We start from the raw sequence: 23,205 nt of genomic DNA, 5'->3' as shown, positions 1-23,205 counted from the left end.
ATGGGTAGGTTTAAAGGTAAGGGCTAAAAATGATTAGCTCAGTATAAAAACCATTACGTCTATCCTCATAATGATAAGTGTACCAACGTGTGTGTGCATTAAGACAGCACACAGCTGTTACTGCTCTCATCTGTCACGTCTGTTTCTCTGGCAGTTTGAAGGAAATGATCCCAGTCTGGTGCTGATAGTGGCAGTTCCGTCTGAAAATGATTCCAGAACCTGCCAGTGAGAAAAAAATGCTTAGTTCATTCTCAGTTCATGTTAACAAATAAAACCTTACTGTAGTGTCACCATTAAACCTAAAAAACTATTAAAAGCTAAAAAACTTTATCAGCTATATTGGTTCATGACCTAGGAAACTGGGGAGCTGATTGAGACACACCCTTTGTGCACTTTCCGGACAAACATTTCCTGTTTAACGTCCCGCTGGGGTGTTTCAGACAACTCTGTACAGTACGTTCACAATAGAGTGGTTCTTTGAGCAGGCGGATAAGAGACAAGTTTGAAGGGACCGTCTGCAAAGTGTAAAACCCGAAAAGCGTACTACAAACAATATTCGATAACTTCACTGTTATGCAGTGTAATTGCCATCAAATTTAGTCCACACATCAATGCTCTCTTGCTGGTTATACTATAGCGCTTAGTTTGAAAAAAATGTGCTTTTGCATAATTGTAATGATTTTGTGAAAATCATCCGCCTGCTCAAAGAGATCAATATTATAAGGCTTGTCTTGAGGAAAATTAGGCTGTAGCTCTTTGTCTATGTTACTATGATTGGAAAGAGGTGTCATTTGTGTTTTTAAAAATGTTTAAACAGGCAGTGTTTGTCCGGAGAGAACACAAAGTTTCTCGAGGGAATGCAAAATTTTGAAAAATATTTTTTCCTCCCATCCCATATTTTTTTCCGCCACCATGTCCCTGTAGTCCCTTTTTTAGTGGCCGATACGATAATCGATAATTCTTTCTATTTGAAAGCCGATAAACGATGAATTGGCCGATAAATCTAAATCCAAATTTTTATATAATTTTTGAGATCCTGATTACAAAAACAAAAGTCTCACCATTAAAAGCCATGTCCAAAGCACACAATTATAATGTTCTCATTATAATGTTATGTAGCCTATATGACGGACTTGCGCTGCACATGTTGAACTTAACTGTATTTTCTTTTTTGAAGTGATTCTAATCATATTTCAAGCAATTCAAACCCATCAAGGCAAACAGCGCATATCTGAAGTGTCTCAGTTAAAGGAAATAAGGCATTATTTATCGGCTTTGATATATCGGCCAAATTTTCTTATCGGGCCAATAACGATAACATTAAAAATGAACATATATCGGCCGATACCGATATGGTGGCCGATATATTGTGCATCCCTAAATGGAAGTAATAAAGTTAGTTACTACAACTATATGTTATTTATATAATTTAATATCCTTAAAACCTTCATACATTAGAAGAAAAGGTTCTATATGGAATCTTCAAGGGTTCCGTCAGGTGCATTCTTTGAAGTACTTGGGGGTAGCATGTAAATACCATGGTAAATGAATAAAATCCCAAACATTTCCAATTGATACATCACTAACACACTCTTATGTATTTTTCCTTTTCATATTGTGATGATTGTATTTTACTTGTGGTGGTAAACATCAGGATCTCGACTCATTCTGTTATTGAAGCCGATGTACAGGTCGTCCCATAGCAGCCCGTTCAAAACCACGTGCCTCATCACACCCACTCTGTTCTTGATCTAAACACACACGTTTCATGTATTAAACTCAGTGCATATCTCATCCAACACTGTCTGTGCTACAGGACTTTAGTCACCTCCTCATATGCATGCTCTCTCTCCGGGCGCATTTCTGGGAAAGAAAGGTCCATAAAGTCCACCAGATAGTCGTAACCTTCACGCAGGGGCTTGAAATCATCATCCGTTTCAATGACCTCATGGAAAAACACACAGTATTAGAGTTTAATGAATCTGTGGGCATGTTTATAGGTTTACTTGTGTATGTGTGAGATCCACTAGCCGTGTGGCTATGAAAAATATTATTTACCCGAATGACCAGATTGTAGCCTTTAAATCCCGCCCAGTTATAATAGTGCTGGATCCAGCTTTTGTATTTAAAGATTTCAGCTGAAATGGAAGCATTTAGCTCATCCACATACCAGTCAAAGTCCCAACTGTCCTTATAGATTTTTGTACCGTTGTACGGTTTAGTGATGGCACTCCTATGGTTATGATATTAAAACCAGAAAAGAAAATTAAAAATATGCAGAAATAATTACAGAGACTCATGCTAATTCACTCATGCAGATATGATCATTCCAACATAATTCTCACATCAACATGAACATTGTTAATGTGCAGACAAACTCTGATGTACAGCTAATCTGACACATGGAAGAAGCTGATTAAAATTAAACAGACGCATGCTCAAATACTATAAACACGGTCAAAACCGATGTCAGAGACTACATTCAATATATTTACAGATAAAGAGTTTACAGATTACACTTCTAGGGCCCTATTTTAACTATCTAAGTGCATGGCACAAGCTCCTCTTCACCAATAAGCTGGTGTGTGGTGGGCGTTCTAGAGCAATATGGCTGCCGTCGCATCATCCAGGTGGATGCTGCACATTAGTGGTGGTTGAGGAGATTCCCCCTTCCATATGTAAAGCATTTTGAGTATCCAGAAAAAGCGCTATATAAATGTAAGGAATTTTTATTATTATTAGGCGCGCTTAGGGCGTGTCCAAATCCACTTTTGCTAGTTTAAGCACGGAAAAAATGGTCGGTGCACCAGGCGCACGGTCCAAAAGGGTTGTGTGTTTTGGGGCGTAAGGTGCAATAAACCAATCAGAGTTTCATCTCCCATTCCCTTTAAAAGCCTGGTGTGCTTGCACCATGGCGGATTTGCTATTTACAAGGTGGAATATATACACGCTCAACCTGACGAGTCAGTTTAAATACATGTGTGTATTGCCACGATTGGTCAAATAATTAGCCAATTTCATTCATTACTGCAAATAGGTAATTCTGATACATGCAATGACTATCCATAATGACATGTAGGCATTTTTATATTTATGTACACAATAGCAATCTTTTACATTGTAATCCTGTTATTTTTAATATTTGGCATGTTTGTGTGCTGCTGCGTGTCCCTGTGTGTGTAATAAGCAGTGTATGCGTGTTGTGCACCTGCCTATAGGCACATATTACTAACACGCCCTTTAAATAACAAAAAAACACTGCAGCATTGACTTTTGAGCAGATTTTTGTTGGTGAATGGTGCAGTCGTTTTCAATTGCCTCAAAATAGCAACACGCCAATAATGCGCCTGAACACACCTCATTTTCAGACCAGCACAAATCAGATGGGTGCGAGTGCATTTGCTGGATGTGAAAATGATAACTGCGTCAGGCTGAAACTAGCAAAAAACACTTGCGTTGCGCCTGGTGTTGCAATTTTACTTTAGCTTAACTTGATGCATTTAAATAGACACATAATTATATAAATATAGATATAATTGAATATATATATATATATATATATATATATGATTAAACAGACAAATTAAATATATTAAAAAAATGCTAATAAAAATCATATGCTGTTCATGCTAATTTTAGTACATTTCAATGTTTGTTTTTTATTAGAAGAAAGCAAATAATTAAACATCTCAAGTGTCACAGAATTAAGTAAGAAAACATGAAGAACATGAAGAGAGGAAAAAAGAAACAGGCATAACCGCTGATCTAATGCACTGAAGCTACATCAACGTGTTCATATGCTACATGCTAATGCTAATAAAGCCATAATACCTGTTAGATGGGTCTTTTAGTGCGAGGGCCAAATCCAGGACAGAACCGGGTAAAGGTGTCCAGGTTAAGGTGTTTGGACAGCTCTTCCTTATGGATTCATTCAGGTCTACTGGGCTGTTCTTGATGTTCGTCTCCTTTATGTACCTGTTAGTCATGTGTGAGTGTTACTTCATCATACACTTTGATGGCTGTTATATACAGTACATAATTAATATTTTTTATTTCTTTGAAATAAGTCTTATTCTCACCAAAGCTGCATTTATTTGATCAAAAAATACAGTAAAAATTGTGAAATATTATTACAACTTTAATAAAAACAGTAAAAATTGTGATATATTACAATTTTAATAACCCATTTTCTACTTGAATATATTTTAAAATGTAATTTATTCCTGTGATCAAAGCTGAATTTTCAGCATCATTACTCCAGTCTTCAGTGTCACATGATCCTTCAGAAATCATTCTAATATGATGATTTGCTGTTCAAGAAACATTTATTACTATTATCAATGTTGAAAACAATTGTGCTGATTCATATTTTAGTTTTTTTTTTTTTTTTTTCAGGATTCTTTGAATAGAAGTTTAGAACAGCATTTATTTGAATTAGAAATGTAATATTATAAACATCTTCATGGTCAATTTTGATCAATTTAATGCATCCTTGCTGAATAAAAGTATTAATTTCTTTAAAAAAATAAAAGTCTTTGAACAGTAGTTTAATGGTAATGCGTTTGAGTCAGACATACATCACACTATGTACATAAAATGGCTAGTGTTAAACATTGACCATCTAGATAGTTTTGTGTGACAGGTTAAGGAGAGATGTGTTATCCACCTGTCAGAGGGATGAGCTTCAGTGAAGTATCCAGCAAAGGGGCAGTAGATCTTGGGCTGCAGGGATTTCACCAGCTGAGTCTTATAGTTCAGCAGTTTCTTCCTCTCATTCTTGATAAAATCCGCCTTCCAGCTTTCTGTCAAAGGATGAAAAACCCAAAGTCAGAAAAAAGCTAAGTTGCCTGTTCCCATAATGCACATTTATAAAGAAATAAACCTGCGTGTGTAACAAAGTCTTCAGATATACAAAGACTGTGCGTTCAAAATATTATGAATAGGAGAAAGTGCAACGCACAATATGGAGGAATAAGCCCCGCCTTCTACATAAAAGAGCCAATCGCCATTTGGTAAAGTCATTGCATCACTGCAGCTGCCATTAGAGTGGCCAGTCTATCCTGAAAATGCTCATTTTTGTCATGATTTGAGCGTTTAGAAACCATATGAGACAGTTGTTGTCAGATTTCATTGGTGATTTCAAATATGAAATTGGTGAACAGTTTGATGTTCCCCCATTCAAAGAGATAAGAGCTGTACTCGCATGACTGAAATAACGTTTCCAAGATGGCCGCCGAGTGAAATGACTTGCCTTAAAGGGACTTTGATGCGTAACTCACCAGTGTACTTGCCGCCATGAAAGGTCATGGGGAAACCGGAGGCGCCGCCAGCGAAGTCGCTCATCATCACGTCAACACCGTGTGGAAGACGCCCATTGTTTGGTCTGGTGCAGTCCACCGTATTCAGGATCATGTGACCTTAGAAGGTGTTTTATAGAGTTTATCCAACCTATTAGCAATGTTGTGCATTTCTGAGGGGCTTTAGATGCTTTATTGAGCAGAAATACTGTTAAAGATAATCTGTTGTTTGCTTTTGAATGAAATTAATACTTTTATTCATCAAAGATCCATTAATTTGCTCAAAAGTGACAGATTTCTATTTCAAATAAATGCTGTTCTTTTGAACTCTCTATTCATCAAAGAATCCTGCAAAAAAAAAAAAAAGTCCACAAAATGATGCACTTTTTTTCAACGTTGATAATAATCAGAAATGTTACCTAAGCAGAAATCAGCATATTAGAATGATTTCTGAAGGATCATGTGACACTGAAGACTGGAGTAATGATGCTGAAAATTCAGCTTTGATCACAGGAATAAATGACATTTTACAATATATTCAAATAGATAACAGTGATTATAAATTGTAATAATATTTGACAGTATTATTGTTTTTACTGTATTTTTGATCAAATAAATGCAGCCTTGGTGAGCAGAAGAGAATTATTTCAAAAACATTAAAAAATCCAAAAAGATTAAAAGATTCCAAACTTTTGAATGCTAATTTATTATTTTAAAGCCTCATTTAACTTAAATCCTGTTTTGTTGGCTTTGAAACTGTTCAGACTGTTTTTTGGTTTTTTTTGGAAGGTGTAAAGTAACGTGACACTTTCACACCCTTGAATGAAAGAAAGTGTTGCTGGTTTATCTAAATTTGAACTTTGTCCTAATGACTGTTATTATGCGTGTGTTAACTGAAATGTCATTTGCATGTACTTTACATCACATGGTATAAATAAAGGCAGAATAATATAACCAAACCTCTGACCTCGCTCTGACCTCGCTCTGCTCGTCTTATCTCATTCTTATTGATAATAACTTCCTTTTCATACTTAAACTAATTAGTAACATAAGCTCTTATTCAACATAAGTCCTTACTCAAAAAGAGGAAGAACAAAGAAAAGGGTCACATCAAGTCAAGTCACCTTTATTTATAGCACTTTATACAATACGGATGGTTTTAAAGCAGCTTTACAGGGATAAACAGCCTAAAATTAGTCTGAATGAGCAGCAAAATACCTTTATACTCCACGATCAAGCAGGTGTCCATCTCAGGATGAACTCCGTCCATCAGAATCATAAATCTCAGGTGATCGTCGACCTTTCAAATGATTCAAAAGCCGAAATCAAGAAAAGTAGGACATGGGAAATGGGGAAAAAAAGCCACCGAATCACTTACATTCTGCCACACGCCGAACGGCACCACGTTGATGTTTGTTAAATTCACTCCACTTTTCTCCAGATACCTGCAATTAAACACAAACAAACTGTCAGATCGGCTCCGGATCGCAGGATTCCTCAGGGTTTCCCGAACAGGAGTTGATTAAAAAACCAATAATGAATGAAATCATAAAAATGTCAAACTGAAAACCTCTTTAACCGTCACCCCCTTTTTGAACATAAAGGTGAAAAAATCTGTTCTTAAATGGTTGTAATTCATGAATGCTTTGGTCTCTTTTTAGAGAAGACTTTAAAGCAGATTACTGCAGTGAAAGTACTTCAAAAAATAAAGTGTAAAAAAGTTATAGAAATAATATGTTTTGTTTTATTTTTTTAAGATTAGAGTTCTTAATAATAATAATAATATAAAACATTTTTGTCACGGGTGAGATGCTGCAATGAAGCGCATGACGATACAATCCAACTATAATAATCTTTAATTACAAGTTTCCAGGAAAAACAAAGGAGAAAACTCATACAATAAACGAGACCGAAACAAGAACTGAATGAACTTAAGGCTAAAATAAATAGACAGAAATCAGAATGGGCATGGAAACTAATAAGCACTGAACTCAGGAAAACCAGAACCAAAATATAATGAAGCTAAACAGACATAGAACTACACTTTACAATTTTTATATACTCAAAATTTTATTATATTAGTAGTAGTAGTAGTAGTATGCAATATGTGCTGTTAAAGTGCTACTTTAGGAAAATATTTTATTTCAAAAAGGTTTAGCTGACAAAAATTTGGGAATGTAAAGTTCAGTCTCACCACAACACCGGCCATTTGTCATCTTTATGTTTGTCATTTTTGTTTCAAAAGTATTAGCTGCAATTAAAATCACATCAAATGTTCGCAAACAAAGATTTGAAAACAGATCCTTGCAGCAATGCAATAAAATAAGCACTTTTGGTTCCCCAAGAATCTCTCAGTGAACTGTTCTTAAAAGAAGCATTTTCCACTATAAAGATGTTTTTGTAGAATGGAAATATTCCACTGATGTTAAGATTCTTCATGGAACCATCAATGCCAAAAAAGAACCTTTATTTTTAATAGTGTATGCAGTCGTTTGCTCCTGAATTCAGTCTCACCAGAACACCGGCCGTGAAGTGTTTCCGACGTAAATGGGAATATCTGGACGCTTCTTGGAAAGCTGTCGCAAAGTTGGGTAGCTGATGGAAAAAACATGCAAAGTAAATTTTTTGCCTAATATAATATAATATTTGGTGGATCGGGCTCTAACCTCAGGTGATCTGAATGCATGTGGCTGATGTAAATGAGATCTGCCTGACAGAGTCTGTCCATGGCATCAGACGGAGGTTCATGAAGGAGCCACCAGCCTCTCGCAAACGCTGGTCCTGTGAGCCATGGGTCAAACATCATCTTCTTGTTCCCCGCTTTAAGCTCCATACATGCGTGCGTGATGTACGTTAGCTGAAACAAACACACACACAGTAATGTTGGCTTTTTTGTGTTTGCTTAAAGACAGGCTTAATGTTGGCGTCTGTCGGAGCTTGTTTTCGTCAATTGAACATACTGAATTGGGAGTAGAATGTAGAGTTGTCAAAAGTACCAAAGTACTGAAATTTTAAAAATGTGATGCATTGATCGCTGTTGAGCAGATTCGTAAACATCTCTGATTGGCCATTGTGTTCACGGCTCATCGGATATGTCTGTGATTGGCTACAATGATCAACGCTGTAAAAACATTGTAAATAATCATCAATGAAGCTCTTCACCAGGCGCTTACACAGATAGACATGGGAGCGCTTGAAAGCAGGCGTCTATCACTGACCAGTCCGCTGAATGACGCCTGCTTTCAACGCTCCTGCTTTCAAAACGCTTTCAAATTCAAACACTTCCGCGTGCTTTCAAACGCTGCCGTGCGTTGATCATTGTAGCCAATCACAGACATATCCGATGTCAACACAATGGCCAATCAGAGGTGTTTGCGAATCCGCTCAACAGCACTCAAAGAGTCACATTTTTAAAAATTAAGTATTGATAGGTACTGAAGTCGGTACTTTCGACAACTCTTGTAGAATGTGTGAGAAGTGACGTGCTGTAATCTGGTGAATGTCGGCCAAATTCCAAATAGAGAACTCCAACAAAAAAAACAGAGGCAATCCCCAGAACTTTCGAACTATACACAAAAAACGACATGGTAGGCCTTTTAGTGTGAAAGGTGACACCTTCTTTGTGCCACCAGTTGTTTAAACTTGGGCATAAAAGGTGTGAGGGCCAGGCACTGATGTAAGTGTTCACTGGTGAGTGTGCTGCGGTATGCGTTTTTCACCATGTTCATGGTTGAAAAGGCAGATTCACAGCAGTATGTTGAGGGAAACATTGTGAGAATTTGAAGGGCCATCTTCTGCAGGAGAGGAACACCTGCTGCAGTGACCATCTTCGTCCAGAAGGTGACAGGGTCACAGTGAGATTCCTGCAGTGCTAGGTTTTCTTGGAGCTCAATTAGCTCTGTTTGCAGTGAAGCAGCACTGGCCCATTGGAAGACTTTCGTGGCTTCAGTTGAGAATTCTGCAATATTTTTGACAAGAAATGGATTTTCGATGCACAGCAAGACTTGTTTTCCCAGAGGGAAATCTTCAAAGCGACTTTGGAAATTTTTGATCAGCTTGTCCAGGAATTCAGCATAATTGTGATGGTGATGTTTTCCTGCAGTCTGACCCAAAAGTGAAGTGAAGCAGGTCCTGCTGTAAGTCACATTTGAAAACCTCCAGCTTCCTCTGAAAAGCACAGACAGCTGACATGAGGCCACACACTATGCTGTTTTTGCCCTGGAGCTTCATATTAAGGTCATTGAAATGGGAAGTAATGTCAGTTAGAAAAGCAACAATTTCCATTTCCTCTTCATTCTTCATGAAATCCACAAATGGTTTGGCTTTTGCACTCTTCTGATCCAACAGAAATGTCTCCAGCTCTTTCCGCAGTGCCCAAAACCGCTCCAGTACCTTGCCTTTACTAAGCCACCGGACGTGGTTGTGAAGGAGCAAATCATCAAATGTTGCATTCACCTCTATTAGAAATGAGCGCAACAAACGATGTTGCAGAGCAGAGGATGCTCTCAGATAGTTGACTGTTTCATGACTGTTGTCATGACTTCCATGTACCTTTCTCCAAGGCTCCAAGGAGCAGTGATTGAGACATTAAGAAGATCTCATCTGGGTATTGTGGCGGAAGCTCTGGTAGCTAATGAGGGACTGAATGTTCTGACCAGCGTGGATTATTGATGAGTGTGATTGTGATTTACCGTGATCTCTCCGGCGTGAAGCTCTTGTGCTTCTCTGGGCTCTGCAGTCCAGGGGTCTGGAGGATTCAACTCAACCAGCTCTAAACTACCGTCAGTGTCTGACAGCACTGCCTCTACACACACAAATACAATAAGAAAATAGTCCTCGTGTCATCACATCCTGCTCCAATTAGTAGCGTAAATGAATTTCCGCCTGCATTATTGTAAATGGAGGGACGCCAGTTTTGAGAAGAAAATTAACTACTTTAGTTGAACTTAACAATAAACATCAATATTTAAAACTGTTTATTTAGACTTACACGATACCCTACTATGTTTGTCATCTTTTATTTTATTGTGTAACATTATCTGAGAGTAGCGATGGTCAGTCATGAGATTAACGAGCAGCACACAGCTCAAGTCTCTGCCAGAGGAATCAACGGACTGATTTAACTTCATTTTTAATGTTATTTTGTTTATTTTTGCATTATACTACCACCCATTATTGTCTACAGTATAATGCTATCCAATCATTGCACTCAAACATGGAGAATATGACTATTCCTTTATTTAAACAACTTCAATTTGATCTAATTATTGATGATTGCATCATAAAGTAAGTCCATGAAAAAAATTTAAACATTATTTTTTAATACAGTTTCCCCAAAACCTTAAACATATTCCCCCCAAAATAGACTTTCGTCGTAATTAATGTTTTAAGATTTGTCTCTTCTAATGCTCTTCAACATTATATGTTGTTTGTATTGTATTCTTGCAGTTCTGCAACAAAAAAAAGTTGATCAGACTCTGAAGTATTAAATCACAAAATATGCGTTAAAAGGATAGCTCACACAAAAATGAAAATTATCCCAGCCGTATGCCGGAAGCTAGTTGTTTAATTTATAAAGGTTTAAATATGAATATTTTTCTTGCAAAAACTCATCGCTTCGCTTCAGAAGGCCTTTATTAACCCCCTGTTAAAAATGCGTGGGCATACCCATTGATACTGGCTGCAGCAGAAGTTTTTTGATGCTCATATTTAAATTTCCACTTTTCGAAAACAAAAGTGTGATGACACTTCCAGCTAACAGGCAACATATATATAGGCTATATGTCAGTATTGTGCAGAAATTAAAGTGACATCAAATGCTTATAAACTCTTAAAAATAAAGATTGCATAAGGGGGGTTTCCGCAGCGATGCCATTGAAGAACCATTCAGTAAGCAGTTCTAAAAAGAACTTATTTTTAGTGTGAAGAACTTCACACTAGTGTGTGGAGCCATAGATGCCAATAAAGAACCTTTATCTTTAATTTTACCGAGTTCATCTTGCATGAAGCTGTCTGGAGGGTTGACGTACTCCATGGTGGCCACGTTAAGTTTCCAGTAGTGTTTAGTGCAGCGCACTGTCCTGTTACACAAATACACAAGTACAATTGAATGATTCCTCTACAGTATTGAATTGCAAAACTTCCTGTCTGCTGAATGCATTTTACATTATTTACCTTTCTTGTGTGCTCACCAAGGAGATATATATATTCTCTCACCTGCCGCCCAAGTCCTCTATGTCTTCAATGAAGAGTCCACCCTGGTGTTTGCACTGGTTTCTACACGCTCGTAGTTTGTCTTTGGCTTTGTAAATGATGTAACATTTGCCATCCTCTGGGTTTTTCTTGAAATTAATTCCATCTTTCAGTGTCTGGACTTCTTCAGCTTGCAGTCGCAGGACCGTCTTTGAGACCTGAGATGTCATTGTGCTCCGGAGGCCTCAAATCTAGAGACTGGCATTGGCAGATCTTTTATAATAAGGTCTTATATAATAAGTATAATAAGTTTTTAATTTCAGATTCAGTTTCAAGCTCAGTGGAAGATTGTTGATCATAATGTTTTGTTTGATGACAAAATTTCCACCTATTTAAACTTAAAAACTTAAAGGTAGGGAAGGCAATTTTACAGCAGGGAGCAAACAAAAGCGTCATGAGAAGACTGCGTTAAACTACCTCATGTCTCAAAGCACATAACATTACAATAATAATGAACATAAAGAACTTAAAGAACACTGATATATATATGTATATACATATATATATAATATGTATAGACGTAGGCTAGCAAGAGCTGTTCGTGATAACCTCACTCCTCTGATCCCAAGCGACTGATGCTAGAGACTGTGGTCTTTAGCCTCCTTATTAGAGGACAGGCCTGGGTTCGAGTCCCGCTTAGAGTGGGCGTTTCGAACTGGAGGGGCTACATATACATATAAATTAGTGCCGTCAATCCATAGGCATAATTTGCGGGTGGGACATAGATGTAAGCATGGAACAATCACGTTAAACATGAAATTGATTTCTGGACATTGTAATGTTATTTTTTCTGCAATTATTATTGTACAAATCAATGTATTAGCACCCACTTCCCCACTCCTGTCCCACACACTTTTTAAAACAAAGTAACGCCAGTGTCAATCAATTAAAAAAAATTAACAAATTAATCACACCTTTTTTTTCTGTGATTAATCGCACCTAACATTAACACTTTTCATTTATTTTTATATTGTAATAATTTCACATTTAATCTCCAAATTAATGTAGAAACAACATAAAGACACTATATTTTAAATATTTGATCTAATGGGTAGGAAATATACAGAAATTTAATAAAGTTATCAAACACTTCACAGTCTTCACTGCATAAATATTAAATTAACTATAGATTAATCCTTATTAAAGCTATCAAAGTTATTCAGTCAAGAACAGTGAGTGATCTTCTCTTTTTCTTTTGTTGTTTGATTAACCTTAATGCATCACAGCAACGGGTTTATTAGGCTGCTGTCACTTTAAGATATGGCATGTATCTGACACGCATCCCATTTCCTCACAACTCTTTGTTCATTTAAAGACGTTATTTAACTCATTTAAGACTGTGCTTACGAGGATACTCAACAAAACGGGCATTTTGGCATAATTTTGTTTGTTTTTGTTCTTTCAAGCAGGAAAGAGAACTCATTGTGGCCCACGTGGTGTCAGAAGCAGCTTCCTGTGTGCACAAGTCATGTGTGTCACACAGACAGGAGAGATTCACATGCTTGAATGGTTATTCATGCAAAAAGAAAGTGGTTGCTGCATTAATTAATTAATTGTGTTAAATATTTTTTTTTTACATTTTGACAGCACTAATATAAATACATTTAGACCACTTAAGTGATTGCTATCAGGATGTGAAGAGACTTTCAACCAGCATAACAAAAAATGTTTCTGGAACAAATCACCTACTCTACCTTCAAGTTCAGTTGCTGCCAAAAATGAAGTATAATCAACTTGGTTGTACAAGTCATTTCAACTTAAATTATAATAAACTGACTTTAGTTGAATCTCATATAACTTATAAAACTTATTTTGATGAGTTAAAGTAATGTTGCCATGACTTACTGTTCATATCCTTTTTTACAGTGCAGATGTTGCTTCATACATGGCTGGTATTCAAACATATGTTCTTCTTAAAAAAACAAACAAACAAACAAAAAAGCTTTTTCTGAAATGAATTCCTTAAGTCTTAATACTAACTTAGTGTGACCGGTTCAGTGACAAGATTTTCTCATTGATTGCCCTATCAGCAGTTAGTAGGGGAATATTTAGACTTGTTAGCCACACTAATCTTTATTTACTGTATTACAGCTGAGTAGGGGTTGACCCAACTAGTCGACTTTAAGTTATTAACTCCAGTGGGTTAATAAAGGCCTTCTGAAGCGAAGTGATGCATTTTTGTAAGAAAAATATACATATTTTTTTATATTTTTATATTGAATATTTGGCGATGGTCTTTTCTTCAGGAGTGCTCTGTTTTTATTTTGTATGCGCGCGCGTGTGTGTGTGTGTCCACAGGTGCAAGGGAGTAAGACTTGCTGGTTGACTTGTTTGATATTTTTATATTTACATCTCTTGCCTATTCTCAGTGAGATATGTGTTGCCTTTGGGAGGAATTAATTTGGTAAAAAGTCCCTGGGTGAGATTCCATGACATGGTTGATAAGTGTTTAATCTTTAAATCAACACCATAGAACTTTTGGCACTCTAGCGGTTAATAAACAAATCTGCATGCGTCTTGCAGAAGAATATTGTAGCCGGAGCTACTTCTCTCTGTTTATGTATATGATGAGTCATGCGGGTACTGGGCTACTCCGCAAAGGTGCCGACCTACGGAGCCCCTAAAGGGACATGGTGGTGGAAAAAAAAGTTGGGATACGAGGAATTTTTTTTTTTTAATCTTTTGCGTTCTCCCGAGAAACTTTGCATTCCCACGCAAAGATATTTGCGTTCCCTTGCTGTGAGCTTGGACAAACACATCCTCTTTAATGTCCCGCTGGCTGGCAGTAGTGTTTCAGTCAGCTCCATACCAGTGTTAATTTCGTCAACAACATTTTTTCACGGATGAAAACGAGACGATGACTAAATAAAAATGCGTTTTGGATGACTAAAACTATGACTAAAACGAATAAAAACGAGACGAAAATGATAGAGAGGGACGATTTGGGAAGATATCCAGTCAGGACTGCTTTCCTGTGTGAAAGATGCGCACATTTGAAGTGTAACATGCTGATCTAACCGCGGGAAAAGCGGCGCTGTTGCGCGCTCTACAGGCTCGTCCAGCAGCACTTCAGACTGCTTCGCAATTAATGAATAGCGCACATTTATGCCAAGCGATTGCTTATGAGCTAATGTTGATGAATTTTGACAATGTTTACTACGCAATGTTTATATGGTAGTATGTTTTAGAGCACCCTGCCATCTTTATAATATTGTCTTTGAACTTCCATTTTTGCGGTAGCTCTGTATATTTCTATGGCATCGCTGTCAAAGAATATTTAGCTGGTGAAGTGTATTTACTTGTTGTAGAGTTAATAAAACTTATCATGAGTATTGTAATTGTAAGACTTGATTTTCCTGCTAAGACAAAAACTGAGATCAAGCACCCTGCAATAAAGCAATAAAACTCATCTGGAGAGAAGATCTCAAAGAAATAGCATAGGACAACACCTTGCCAAAAAATCTCTTCACACATCTACAGTATGCAACCCCCCCCCCCACACACACATCCTCCTTCCTTTCGCCATGACTCAAGTCATTGAATGTTTTTTCCTTTCATATTTGGTATCATTTTAAATGTCTCAGTGCGATTGGTAAAATGGTCTCAATTTCACAGCAGTCACTGGTATTATGAGGAAGATTGAAAACTAAGGAGAATTATGTCCTCCTTTTGGGTGGTGTCTCTTCAGGATATCTGAAAACCCACCCCTCTCCCCCAAAACAGGTGTTGGTGTAGTAAATATTTACAATCCTTTTGTTCTGGTCTGGATATTTAAGGGAAAGTGCAAAGCAGCCATTTGGGATCTTCTGTAGCCAGAAACCCCCATGCAGTGATGGGTAAGTGTCTTAAAAACACTAATCCACCACTGTGTGTATATGCAATTCTTACTCTTAGAGTCATCTTTGAGCAACTGATGTTATGTATTTATGATTTCTGAATTGGCTTCTAATTGGTTATTTGTGTAATTGCATGATACATTCTTACCTGAAAAATAAATATTATTCTTGAACTATTCTGCATTATTCTTAATTCATTATTTCTAGTAGATTAAAGCAAAGGTATTACCGCAAATTTGTGTTCAGGATTGATCATACGGGAGTCTTAATAGGTGGAGCATAGGGCACATCAATTGAGACCATTTCAATTTCCTTTAATAAGTTGCAGTTTTCGTAAATATATAAAAACTATGCTTTTTGTTACGAGTAAGCAGAGCGCGACCGACTTAAAGGTAGATATTTACCCTGCATCCTCTAAGGTCAGAACTGACTAGTTTGTGATCGTGAAGAGCACTCAATCAGCCGAAGTGACTTTTCTAAGTGATACCGGGACCGCAGTGAACGAAGAATTGAAGATATAAGGTAATCAGAATAATCAAAAATCTAAATGAATACATAACTAATGATTAATTTCTAATTGGAAACACCATCTAAGAGTAATAATCATTTGAAATTGGAGTCAGATTAAACGAGCAGCTAAAGTAAAATTGAAACAAAATTCTAGAAATTCAGTGAACTTCACAGGGGCGCTGAAAAGACATACACGCGTTAAACCTTCACCCAGGCCGTCGGATTCCGCTTTTGGGCCGATGGGGGGTTTCTTACATAATGTTTAAAGCAGATGTCTTAACAAATGTCAGTAGACCGGGAAGATTTTAAGATGAGCAATAAAAACAAAAAAAATTAAATAAAAAACTATATAGATATTTAAAAGCAAAAACTAAGAGTCAAAAAATTACTAAAACTTTTAACTAAAATTACAATGAAAGCAGAAAAACTAAAAATCAAATCTAATCAAAATTTTAAAGGAACTAACTATAATAGTACCTCAATGATAAGTGTGTCAATCCCTGACAAGTACTGAATTGAGCTCTCTTTCGTGTGTTTTTGCACTTGAACAGTCAAAAAACGTACGCTTTGGCGAGTAAAGTACCGTTGGTTGTCTTAAGTGAACATAAACAGTTTAGAGAGTATATCAGATGTATATCAGTGTATTGGATCTGTGTATTGTTGAGAAATGCTTACTTAATGCATTACAATTTAACTAAATTAGATTTTAGATTCTACTGTAGTTTTAGTCGACTAAAATCTTATGATATTTAGTCGACTAAAATTAGACTAAAAGTAAAACAATTTCCAATGACTAAAATATGACTAAAACTAAATGGCATTTTAGTTAAAAGACTATAACTAAAACTAAATCAAAATTTGCTGTCAAAATTAACACTGCTCCATACGTTAATAATGCACACAAATAATGCGCGGCTCCTAGAGTTTGAACTTGTTGGACTCAATTATAAAGAAATGCAGTCAGTGCTTAATTCAGTAAAGCTGGCAATATCACAGATTCAAACTTCCCAAATCAATAACTCGTGAGCTAAACGTTGTTAATACACAAATGCAGCTACTTCCAATCATAGTAACCTAGACAACGAGCTACAACAACCCAATTTTCCTCAAATGTGCTTTATAATAAATTGGTCTCTATGAGCAGGAAACCCAAAACCCTTTTGCTCATTTTATATTATGAAAAATGCTCTCCTGCTGGTTATTGGTACTACAACATTTAGTTTGGCAAGTAGCACATAAAGGCCTTCTTTACACAAATGATGTTGGTACGCAGCTTACATACTTACAACAGCTTTTGTTATGATAATTGCTTACTGAATTCGATGGCATTACAATGTATTTAATATTTTTACTAATAACAGTGAAGTTATTGATTTTGTTTCATAATAAATAATCATAAAAGTTATGCATTTTTTTTATCAAACAAAGTGTTCCAGTACAACCAGCAGGAGAGCAGTGACGTATGAACTGAATTTGGTGACAGTACAAGGTGTTACAGTGAAGTTATTGAGTTATTTTTCATAATATAAAATGAGCAAAAGGGTTTTGGGTTTTGCACTTTTCAGATGGTCCCTTTAGACTTCTCTCCGCCGCCTGCTCATAGAGACCAATTTATTATAAAGCACATTTGAGGAAAATTGGGTTGTTGTAGCTCGTTGTCTAGGTTACTATGATTGGAAGTAGCTGCATTTGTATATTAACAACATTTAGCTCACGAGTTCAAATCCGGGAAGTTCAAATCTGTGAATATATTGCCAACTTTACTAAATGACTTAACCTTGTCATTTACTTTACCTTGACTTAAGCAATGACTGCATTTCTTTGTATTTGAGTCCAACAAGTTCAAACTCAAACTCATTATTAACGTATGGAGCTGACTGAAACACTACTGCCAGCCAGCAGGACATTAAAGAGGAAGTGTTTGTCCGAGCTCACAGGGATAATATCTTTGCGTGAGAACGCAAAGGTTTTGCGAGGGAAAGCAAATATGTTTGCGTAGGAACGCAAAAGATTTGAAACATTTTTTTTCCTCCCATCTCAATTTTTTTCCACCACCACGTCCCTTTAGGGACTCCGTAGCTGACCCGACCAGTCTAAAATAACATTTTCACCATATTTTACAATGTTAAATATATATATTAAATATATAAAAATATATATATATTATATATATATATATATGGCTAATAATGTATGTAAAAGCTGCTAAAGTGGAGATTTTGTATTGAAACTGAAACCTACAGACACATAGATAAATTGTGTTCCCTATACTAAAGTGTTACCACAAAGATTAATAAATGCTGTAGAAGTGCAGTTCAAGATTTCTAATCATTTTACAGTTAATGTTAAGTTATAAATGGAGGAACATTACCTTTGTTCTGTCCTGATGTCTGCTATCAGTTCAGAGAGACGCAGCCCATGTGCGTCTGCTCTCTTTATCAAACAGTTACAGGAACAGGGTGCTACCATCACGTCACGTGGGGAGAAAAACAGCTTTTTGATTTTACACAAATTCTTTTGAGGCAAGTGGTCACAAAATTAATTTATCTTCATTTTAAACACATTTTTAGTTGAACTTAGTCAGTGTTGTTCAGTTATATCAGCTCATCATTTATATTGAGTAAGTCTGTTTTTTTTTGACTTACCTGTTCTTACCTACTCAAAATTTAACAATTTGCACTTGATTTGTTTGGGTGAATGCAAAACATTTTGCAAGTGCAAGTAAAGTTTCTTGGGGGAACGCAAAAATTTTGTGAGCGAACGCAAAGTTTCCCTGGAGAAATGCAAACATTTTGTGAATGAATGCAAAGTTTCTCAGGGGAACGCAAACATTTTAGGAATGAAGGCAAAGTTTTTCGGGGGAACGCAAACATTTTGGGAGCGAATGCAAAGTTTCTCTGGGGAAAACATTGCGAATGAATGCAATGTTTCTATAGGGAATGCAAACATTTTTGCAAATCAGCGCAAAGTTTCTTGGGAAAACGCAATTTTTTTGTGAATGAATGCAAAGTTTCTCTGGGAAACAAACATTTTACGAATAAATGCGAAATGTTTCTTGGGTGAACGCAAACATTTTGCGAACGAAGGCAAAATTTCTTGGGGGAACGCAAACATTTCGTGAACGAATGCAAAGTTTCTCGGGGGAACACAAACTTTTTTGCGAATCAGCGCAAAGTTTCTTTGGGAAACGCAAATATTTTGCAAATGAAAGCAAAGTTTCTCAGGTGAGCGCAAAATTTTGCAAACGAATGCAATGTTTCTCTGGGGAACAAACATTTTTGCAAATCAGCGCAAAGTTTCTTGGGGAAATGCAAATATTTCGCAAGGGCAGTGTTGTAGTCGAGACCAAGACCAGAGAGGGTCGAGTCCGAGACCAGAGAGGGTCGATTCCGAGTCGAGTCCGAGACCAGAGAGGGTCGAGTCCGAGTCGAGACCGAGACCAGAGAGGGTCGAGTCCGAGACCAGAGAGGGTCGATTCCGAGTCGAGTCCGAGACCAGAGAGGGTCGAGTCCAAGTCGAGTCCGAGACCAGAGAGGGTCGAGTCCGAGTCAAGACCGAGACCAGAGAGGGTCAAGTCCGAGTCGAGACCGAGACCAGAGAGGGTCGAGTCCAAGTCGAGTCCGAGACCAGAGAGGGTCGAGTCCGAGTCAAGACCGAGACCAGAGAGGGTCAAGTCCGAGTCGAGACCGAGACCAGAGAGGGTCAAGTCCGAGTCGAGACCGAGACCAGAGAGGGTCGAGTCCAAGTCGAGTCCGAGACCAGAGAGGGTCGAGTCCGAGTCAAGACCGAGACCAGAGAGGGCCGAGTCCGAGTCAAATCCGAGACCAGAGAGGGTCGAGTCTGAGTCGAGACCGAGAACAGAGAGGGTCGAGACCGAGACCAAAGAGGGTCGAGTCCGAGTCAAGACCGAGACCAGAGAGGGTCGAGTCCGAGTCAAGACCGAGACCAAAGAGGGTCGAGTCCGAGTCAAGACCGAGACCAGAGAGGGTCGAGTCCGAGTTGAGACCAAGACCAGAGAGGGTCAAGTCCGAGTCGAGTTCGAGTCTAGACCGAGAACAGAGAGGTTGGAGTCCAAGACAAGTTCAAGTTCACAAAAGTTTGGGTCTGAGACAAGACCTAAAGAAATCTTCAAGAATATGTAAATGTTTGGTGGAAACAATAAAATTGGCACCATACTCATCAAATATAGCATGGCATGTACACTGTATTTTATTTACTGATATTGGCTTAAAAAATATTATCAGTTAAGGGTATAAAGGCCACATAGTAGGTGGTGTAAAGGTAATTTGTTAGAAAAGATTTCTATTTTGAATAAATGCTGTTATTTTTAACATTTTTAAATAAAAAAATCCTGAAAAAAAGGATCACAGCATGTTATAAAAAATATTAAGCAGCACAACTGTTTCCACTTTCCAACTTTGAAAATTAATCAGCATATTAGAATGATTGCTGAAGGATCATGTGACACTGAAGACTGGAGTAATGATGCTGAAAATTCAGCTTTGCATCACAGAAATAAATTATATTTTAAAGTATATTCAAATAGAAAACCATTATTTTAAATTGTAATAATATTTTTTAAATATATATTGCTGTTTTTGACTAGATAAATGCAGGCTTGATGAGCATAAAGCTTATTTCATAATGCCACATAAGCTAATAATTATCAAAAAAGGTAATATAATAAAGTCCTTTCTTGTCACCATTTCGCCAGCCTACACTTTACATAATAGGCCTGTAGGTGGCACTTGGGCTTCATTAACTATGATAGTTCCATCAAATAGTAAACGGTGTATCAGCACTAAATGAACTGAACACTACTTGCCATTAATGCGACTTTTGGCTTTGTAGTCAGTTAACATCCATTTTGTCAGCGATGCAATTTGATTTATAAAATGAGAAAAACTGCAGAAATCACTCATCTGTCCATGTAATTTCCACTTCACGTTGTCCAATGAAATGTGAACTTGTGCCAAATCACGATTGGTTGGGGTGTTATACATGACAAACCGGCATTGGTGAATTATGTAATATTTTAAAATATATAATATAGAGATTTTTAATTAAATCGACACACTAGCTTTGATTATTGATGGGAAAAAAAGTTTTAAAAAAATGGTTTGGTTTATTTTTTTCTTCCGTTAAGCCATAGGCTCTCAGAGAAAGAACCATATATACAGTATCTCACAGAAGTGAGTAAACCCCTCACATTTTTGTAAATATTTTATTATATCTTTTCATGTGACAACACTGAAGAAATGACACTTTGCTACAATGTAAAGTAGTGAGTGTACAGCTTGTATAACAGTGTAAATTTGCTGTCCCCTCAAAATAACTCAACACACAGCCATTAAGGTCAAAGTGTCAATATTTTGTGTGGCCACCATTATTTTTCAGCACTGCCTGGAGACATGCTTGGCCAGTCCAGTGGTCGTCTTGGAGGTGTGTTTGGGGTCGTTATCATGTTGGAATACTGCCCTGCGGCCCAGTCTCCGAAGGGAGGGGATCATGCTCTGCTTCAGTATGTCGCAGTACATGTTGGCATTCATGGTTCCCTCAATGAAAAGATGAAAAGATATAATAAAACATTTAACAAAAATGTGAGGGGTGTACTCACTTCTGTGAGATACTGTAGCTCGAGAGAGGTTTTAAACAGACTGTGGAAAATCAGTCAGTCGCACATGCACGCAACCCATAGCAACGCCTCACACTAGTGTTGTCAAAAGTACCGGTACTTCGGTACCAAGTCGGTACTGAAATTTTGAAAATGTGACGATACCAGCATTTCTGTAGTACCGGTAGTACCGAGAATCCGGGTATATTCGGTACCCACTGATAGGGCTGTGCCAGTATTTACTTGAATATGACACGAGTGAAGCACAAAGCTTTGTTTACAAAAGAAATAATAGGTTAGCAATTAAATGTTAACGAATTTTTTTTTTTTTTAAATAATATTTAACTTTCTTATTATTTAGGTTACCACTATTTACAGATATTTATTTCATAGTTTTACAGGCTGTAGTGGGTCGTTTCATTGAAGGAATAGCTAAAATAATCACGCACGTCTGTTACAAAATGGATGTTATTTTTACTAATAACAGTGAAGTTATTGATTTTGTTTCATAATAAATAATCATAAAAGTTATGCATTTTTTTATCAAACAAAGTGTTCCAGTACAACCAGCAGGAGAGCAGTGACGTATGAACTGAATTTGGTGACAGTACAGGGTGTTACAGTGAAGTTATTGAGTTATTTTTCATAACATAAAATGAGCAAAAGGGTTTTGGGTTTCCTGCTCATAGAGACCAATTTATTATAAAGCACATTTGAGGAAAATTGGGTTGTTGTAGCTCGTTGTCTATGTTACTATGATTGGAAGTAGCTGCATTTGTGTATTAACAACATTTAGCTCACGAGTTCAAATCCGGGAAGTTCAAATCTGTGAATATATTGCCAACTTTACTAAATGACTTAACCTTGTCATTTACTTTACCTTGACTTAAGCAATGACTGCATTTCTTTGTATTTGAGTCCAACAAGTTCAAACTCAAACTCATTATTAACGTATGGAGCTGACTGAAACACTACTGCCAGCCAGCAGGACATTAAAGAGGAAGTGTTTGTCCGAGCTCACAGGGATAATATCTTTGCGTGGGAACGCAAAAGATTTGAAACATTTTTTTCCTCCCATCCCAATTTTTTTCCACCACCACGTCCCTTTAGGGACTCCGTAGCTGACCCGACCAGTCTAAAATAGTCTGAATATAAACACTGTACCATAGTGATTCAGGAGAAGACAAAAACATGGTTTGGAAAATGGATTATACGATTCCAGAACAAAAATGTGAATATTGGATAAAGCCATGCAGGTTCAAAATTCTTGATAAAAGTTTTTTTTTACAGAGGGGATATCTCTTTTTGACAAAAGAGAAAAAAAGAGATATCTCCCCCCTCTCTCTCTCTCTCTATATATATATATACATATATATATATATATATATATATATGGCAAATCATGTATGTAAAAGCTGCTAAAGTGGAGATTTTGTATTGAAACTGAAACCTACAGACACATAGATAAATTGTGTTCCCTATACTAAAGTGTTACCACAAAGATTAATAAATGCTGTAGAAGTGCAGTTCAAGATTTCTAATCAAGTTAAGTTATAAATGGAGGAACATTACCTTTGTTCTGTCCTGATGTCTGCTATCAGTTCAGAGAGACGCAGCCCATGTGCGTCTGCTCTCTTTATCAAACAGTTACAGGAACAGGGTGCTACCATCACGTCACGTGGGGAGAAAAACAGCT

The 23,205-nt window shown here is 37.1% G+C and overlaps 1 protein-coding gene across 4 annotated transcripts in view; it reads right to left on the bottom strand.

Annotated features, from left to right (window-relative positions):
* Positions 1-23,168, bottom strand: part of LOC127511545 (cytidine monophosphate-N-acetylneuraminic acid hydroxylase-like) — a 28,340-nt gene extending 5,172 nt beyond the window's left edge. Inside the window, exons 1-15 of one of the 4 annotated variants that reach the window (XR_007930059.1) lie at positions 18,267-18,401; positions 11,514-11,747; positions 11,286-11,377; positions 9,989-10,101; positions 7,964-8,154; positions 7,812-7,892; positions 6,676-6,742; positions 6,516-6,597; positions 5,280-5,417; positions 4,667-4,802; positions 3,832-3,975; positions 2,171-2,233; positions 1,829-1,945; positions 1,636-1,751; positions 84-219 (exon numbers count right to left, since the gene is read on the bottom strand). Coding sequence is in view for 3 of the 4 variants with exons in the window: in XM_051892455.1 (XP_051748415.1) it covers positions 99-219; positions 1,636-1,751; positions 1,829-1,945; positions 2,059-2,233; positions 3,832-3,975; positions 4,667-4,802; positions 5,280-5,417; positions 6,516-6,597; positions 6,676-6,742; positions 7,812-7,892; positions 7,964-8,154; positions 9,989-10,101; positions 11,286-11,377; positions 11,514-11,719 (1,779 nt within the window). In the remaining variant the exon portion in view is untranslated. Of the gene's footprint in view, positions 1-83; positions 220-1,635; positions 1,752-1,828; positions 1,946-2,058; positions 2,234-3,831; positions 3,976-4,666; positions 4,803-5,279; positions 5,418-6,515; positions 6,598-6,675; positions 6,743-7,811; positions 7,893-7,963; positions 8,155-9,988; positions 10,102-11,285; positions 11,378-11,513; positions 11,748-18,266; positions 18,402-23,081 lie in introns of those variants that run through there. The other 3 variants (XM_051892455.1, XM_051892453.1, XM_051892454.1) reach the window with 3 other exon arrangements.
* Positions 23,169-23,205: the final 37 nt, after the last annotated feature.

This window comes from Ctenopharyngodon idella, chromosome 4, assembly GCF_019924925.1.
Source record: "Ctenopharyngodon idella isolate HZGC_01 chromosome 4, HZGC01, whole genome shotgun sequence".
Taxonomy (NCBI): domain Eukaryota; kingdom Metazoa; phylum Chordata; class Actinopteri; order Cypriniformes; family Xenocyprididae; genus Ctenopharyngodon; species Ctenopharyngodon idella.
This window is presented reverse-complemented; position numbering and strand designations above follow the sequence as displayed.